Source organism: Argentina silus, assembly GCF_951799395.1.
Source record: "Argentina silus genome assembly, chromosome: 8".
NCBI lineage: Eukaryota > Metazoa > Chordata > Actinopteri > Argentiniformes > Argentinidae > Argentina > Argentina silus.
In genome coordinates this window covers 14,282,116-14,288,115 of record NC_139662.1, presented here as the reverse complement: position 1 = coordinate 14,288,115, position 6,000 = coordinate 14,282,116, and the positions used below count along the sequence as shown (strand labels likewise).

At 44.9% G+C, this 6,000-nt stretch overlaps 1 protein-coding gene across 1 annotated transcript in view; it reads right to left on the bottom strand.

Annotated features, from left to right (window-relative positions):
- Nucleotides 1-584: 584 nt before the first annotated feature.
- The window catches only part of LOC310808964 (piezo-type mechanosensitive ion channel component 2), a gene marked incomplete at both ends in the record, with an annotated part of 30,502 nt that continues 25,086 nt past the window's right edge, over nucleotides 585-6,000 (bottom strand). The window contains 12 exon segments of the mRNA XM_083676061.1: nucleotides 585-837; nucleotides 1,164-1,386; nucleotides 1,714-1,793; nucleotides 2,099-2,215; nucleotides 2,481-2,650; nucleotides 2,824-2,916; nucleotides 3,025-3,213; nucleotides 3,417-3,564; nucleotides 3,884-4,042; nucleotides 4,591-4,805; nucleotides 5,138-5,285; nucleotides 5,643-5,775. Of these exon segments, the coding sequence (XP_083532187.1) occupies nucleotides 585-837; nucleotides 1,164-1,386; nucleotides 1,714-1,793; nucleotides 2,099-2,215; nucleotides 2,481-2,650; nucleotides 2,824-2,916; nucleotides 3,025-3,213; nucleotides 3,417-3,564; nucleotides 3,884-4,042; nucleotides 4,591-4,805; nucleotides 5,138-5,285; nucleotides 5,643-5,775 (1,928 nt within the window).

The window sequence follows — 6,000 nt, the reverse complement described above, 5'->3', positions numbered from 1 at the left end:
ACTATACAGAGAGATGTAGAGTATAGAAAGTAGATAGAGAAGGCTGTATCACAGGGAAGCAATGTCATCTGCCTTTAATGACAATTATGTTTCAAGGTTATTTCTAATGGTTATGGTCTACTTTTGTAAAAATGTGAATCATAAAAACTTGTCAATAATTAAAACTGCATGCTTTGTACAGTAGAAATACATTACAATCACACTTCTGGCTTGAGAGAAGTGACTATTGATTATTTAAGCCAAATGATAGTCTCATAATCTATACTCCTCATACAATACAACTTTACTTGTCCATCTGTTAGAATAGGAATAGGTCTTCTACTGTGCTCTCATCTCAACCCAACCAGACAGGGTGGTGGTGCGGGGGGGTACACAACGCAGACAACACCAACTTTAAAGGATTGATGTGGATAATTTTGACTTTTTAGGACCCACATTGATGTTTCAATTCTAATGGGATGGGGGGGTCTGATATGTTATCGAGATGCTTGGCCTCCCCAGCCCCACTGTACATGTTATCCAAACCGTGGCCCCAGACAACACATGCATAAGTCATAGTTAACGCCATCCCATTGGTTCTCCAACTAGTCGTCCTTGTCCCTGGTCATCTTGATCATGGTCTCCGGCGAGCGGTAGAGGAAGATGAGTTTTTGAAATAGCGTCTCCTCCAGCTCCATCTCCCCGGTCTCTCGCACCACGAAGATGTCCGTGCAGAGCTTCAGCACCCGGTCCACACACGGCAGCTCCTCAAACATGATGGAGCGGGAGATCCCGTTGAAAAACTCCCTGACAAACTTCCCTATGACCAGGACCACAGACATGTACAGGCCCACAATGCTGCCGGAGGGAGGAGAGAGGAGTAGGATGGATGCCGGTCAGATGGTGGTCAGACATCAGGATTTATGGATTCAGGAGTTTTGAGGAAACAGGAAAGAGAGGGTTTGTTTAGTAGAGATAACTGAATTTTAAGGGATCAAAAAGTGTCTCAGTTTGACTCAAGACCACTTTTGAGCCATGAAAATGTTTGAATTATGTGTGTCTGTCTCCCTCTGTGTGTGTGTGTGTGTGTGTGTGTGTGTGTGTGTGTGTGTCCATCTGTGTGTGTGTGTGTGTGTGTGTGTGTGTGTGTGTATGTGTGTGTTTTTCAAGGTGCTTTCACCTACCCATGTCCTGCTAGGAAGCCCAGGCTGGAGGGGGTGACCTTGTCGTTAAACACGACTATCTCTATGCTTTGACAGGAGCTCTGGACATGTCCCAGGCCAGGCGCACACTCCTCCACCACCCACCACTGGCCCCCCTCTTCACTGCTGTTGTCCTGCTGCAGCTTGATGGACAGCGGTCGGAAGAAAGTAAACGTCTGAATATCGTCTGGGCGTTCTGAGTGTTCTGTGGTGGATTTAGAGAGATGTAGCAGGACAGATTTGAATGAAAAGAGTAGAAGAGATCATGGCATCCAATAGACTTGAGTGGTTAATGTGGAGTGTGTATTATTATAACAATGATAATGATAATGATAATGATAATAATAATAATTATTATTATTATTATTATTTATTATTATTATTATTGAGATAACACGTTCTGTAATGTCTCAGTTTTACCAGATTGACTGATGAATGTGCTGACCTGGCAAAATAAATGTTAATGGACAATTGACGCTTTGCATAATTGCATCCTGGTGTATATGGTAGGCTATGTAGAGGGGTCACTAACCTACTTTCAACCGGGTAGCCATCTTGGCCTCTGGTCCTTTGGGACCTCTCAGATACTTGGGCAAAACAGACTTAATGACCCTGTCAGAGTAGATGGAGTAGAATCACCACCATGTTATAACTACTGTGACATCATTTTGTCTTTTTTCTTAGTCTTGGTTTCATTGAATGTCATCATGTACTGTTTTTCACAATTAACATTATATGATATTTACAGTTTGGTAAGGTTCTTGGTGCCTGAAAAACCCTTAAATAAACCAGTCTGATCCACAGAGATTGCTCTAAACTCTAATAAAGACAGTTAACAAGGACAGTGTGTGATAATATAATAATACAAGTTTTGTGATGATGATGATGATGATGATGATGATGATGATGAGACTCACACTGCGTCACTGCGTGTCCCTTTGAGCATCTGTACTATCTGGTCCCTCATGGCCTTGTCTTCATACTTCACAGTGCGTTCTCCTATTGTCTCTGGGTTCATCGACAAGGTAGCATTTCTGAACACGACACAGATAGACAGCCATACACATAAGTACCAGTGGAGGCTGGTGGAGGTAGAAATCGGAGGACAAGCTCATTGCCAATGGCAATTGTTATTCCATTCCATGCATTACAATGAACCTGTCCCCATTTCTACCTCCACCAGCCTCCCCTGAGGCACATTCAGGATATAGTACATATTGTTCCCATGAGAGGGAGAGAAAAAGCACACACTCTTGGGTGAAGGGTAGAGAATAGGCCAGCAGCCCTGGTGCTGACTACCTGAGTAGGACCCATCTGAGGGTGATGTAGATGTGGGTGGAGTTGCTGAGTTCCTGGATCATAGCCTGGCGACTGGCAGGGCTGATGCTCCACATCAAACTGGCGTCACTCTTGATCTTAGCTATTACTATGTCCTCCGACATGTAGTTCACTATGAACTGCATAGCTGACTGAGAGAGAGAGAGAGAGAGAGAGAGAGAGAGAGAGGGAGAGAGGGAGGGGGGGTGGAGAGAGGGGGGGTGTGCAGAGAGAGAGAGAGAGAGAGAGAGAGCATGTCATGTTGGTGTAGCAGAGGATGAATTTGAGATGATACAACAACCCTGAATCTGAAACACAGGCTTACTGGGTGAGTGGCATAGAGGTTGGTCAGTCTGTTGAAGCCTGTCTCTGTGTATGGTACCAGGTTCTTCTCTTGGGCATTCATTGTGAACAGAGGCTGTGGAACACACACAAAGGCATACACAAAACATTAGCACTTACAGTTGAGGAGATGAGAAAAACAACAGAGCGATTGTGAGTTTACGGATAAGAAATCACTTTCTACCTCATATCCTGCTATGCTGAGCTGGATGGAGACATCTAGGGGCTGATTGGTCACTCCGGCCGCTGCATTGACCAATGACATGAAGAGGAGGGGGAACCACAGGATGAAGATGAGGGCGAAGGTGATGAACCCACCCATCCCGTACTTCACCACCTTCTTCTTCTTCTGCCCCGGGAGGTGGGGGTATTTCTGGAACAATCACAGATATGGAAATGTACTCAAAGTCCAACCAATTTCCATTCTGCTGAGGCTAGATGCAAGGAGGATAGGAGCTAGGGGGCTAGGAGACTTGGGGCTAAGGAGCTAAGGGGCTAGGAGGCTAGGGGCTAGGAGGCTATGGGGCTAAGGGGCTAGGGGCTCGGGGTTGTTTCTGGACAGGACCAGGCTGTTACCTTCTCTGACTCCCTCCAGCACTTGAGGATGAAAATATTGGCGTAGATGTCCTCCACACAGATCCAGCTGGACAGACTGAGGGTGGTGTCGGTCCAGACCCAGTCCATAACCGCACGCAGCTCTGTTAGGAACGGAACCAGACGGAACCTGAGGAGGAGAGAGGGACAACTCAATATGACGGTGTTATTCCTCATTGCATTATGTGTATTACAATGAGCCCTGCCTCGAATTTATACCTCCACCAGCCTCCCCTGGGATAGGCTGTATAGATGGTATACCAATGCTTACACTATGAACTCTAATAGACTCTTTAATAGATTTGTGCAAGGGACTTAGACTTGATCATGACACAATAGTTTGAAAACTGAAATACATAGATTATTGTCATAATACATTATAATGACTTTAAAACTATAATCACATTGTACAAAGGTTACTCTATTATAAAACTACAATATGATCTCACCCTTGAAACAGGAAGAGGTTGAGGTAGTTGTAGTTTTTGGTGAGGAAGTTGCCCAGTACACGGTTCGGGTAGCCACATTTAATCTGATAGGCTGACAGGCCAAAGTAGATACACTTGACAAAGTACCACAGCTGGGCCACTTGGTTCTGGTTGAACCTCCTAGAACACACCAGAGAGACTGACAATGAGAGTCTTGCAAACAGTAGAGCTCAATTCAACAGGACAGGGAGGCTACTTTGCATGCATGACAGGTGCATGACAGGCAGGTGAGGCTGGTGGAGGTAGAAATGAGCCCGGAGGCATTACAATGAGCACATCCTCCAATTTCTACCTCCACCAGCCTCCCCTGATGACAGGTGTAGGATGGGTGCATGACAGGTGCACGACAGGCAACAAAAATATGGCAACTGTGGTACACACAAGGTTTTACTGTGTTTAGGAATTTCTCATATTACTTGTATTTCATTAAGGTATATAGATTCTCACTTCTACATGATTGTTGTAAAGCACTTTGGGCGGCAAAATTGTAAGAAAGGCACGATAATACAAGTTTATCAATGTATTTCAAGGATTACATTTACATTTTATTAATTTAGCAGACACTCTTATCCAGAGATGATAACTACATCATAGTCATCGCAATTAAGCCTTTCTATAATAAGAGCTTTAAAAGTGCTTCAAAGAGAAAGGAAGGAGTCCACTCTGACCTCTCCGTCACACCAGGGAGAATAAAGAACATCCAGAAGTGGATTCCGAACACCAGGACCACCTGGAAGACACATTTCCCCATGAGGGTTTTCTTCAGGTACAGGGCCCGGTCCACAATCATGGTACCAAACTGGATCAACAGCATGACCAGGAAGGACTCAGGGACCTTGTCCTCTGACAGAGACTCTGTGATGTCCACCGCAGCGCTGTGTTTCTGGACACACATGAATACAGAGATGAAACACAGCAGATTAGGAGATATCCACTTCAGACACTCCAGATCAGGGGAGGCTGGTGGAGGTAGGAATCGGAGGATGGGCTCATTGTAATGCATGTAATGGAATGAGGAATGGTATCAAACACATGTGTTTGAAAGGAATGAGGAATGGAATCAAACACGCATTACAATGAGACCATCCTCCAATCTCTACCTCCACCAGCCTCTTCTGGACATTACCTATGCTACCTGTTTTCATCCAGCCATATTCTCAACCTCACATCCACAGCCTACATCATCCACTCATCATCCACAGGTACAGTACTCACTCCGAAGGCCCAGTATCCAAATATGATGACGATGAAGTTGACGACATCGATCAGAAACATGAGAGCGTAGACGTCACACACGGGACTGTAGTCTGGGTGGATGATGTCATAGAAGAACTGCCTGATGGGAAGGTAGATGTGCAGCGCTCTGTGAAAAGACAAAACACACAAGCATGGATGAAAACATCTGCTGATTTTGAAACCAAATACAGTAAAAACCAACAGATAAATCCTGTAGTTATTGTTTGAGGATGCACACCATTCAGTCAGGCATGGGGTTGTCACCCTTAGCGGAGGCTGTTAGAAAGTTCTAAAGAGTTTGAGACTTGGGGCTGGTGAGTGGGGATGCAGGAGAGGGTGGTGGAGGTAGAAATCAGAGGACGGGCTTTATACCATTTTTGATACCATTCCTCACTCCGTTCCATGCATTACAATGAGCCCATCCTCTGATTTCTACCTCCACCAGCCTCCCCTGTGGTGGTGAAATATAGAGGCGTATCCTCACACTTCTATGATGGCAGCTTTAGCCTGCAGCATCCTCTCTCTGATCTGCTGTTTGATCCTCTCCTTCCTAGTCAGAGGAGCTTTAAACGGGCCCCTCTTCTTCTTGCTGTGCCGTTTCTTGGGCTGAACATCACCTAGAATATGAAGTCATGTCATCAGGGCCCAGTATTTACTATACTATACTATACTACTACTATACTACTCAAAATCAGCCAGATGATCTGATCCTGGATAGCAAAAAAGAATGTTGATTAAAACATTTAAAATACTGCACCCAAGGATACATTACTAGTGTATTCAGGTCGTGTGTAACATTTCCCAACTGTCCAGGCAACTTAATCAAAATGTCAATGCACTTC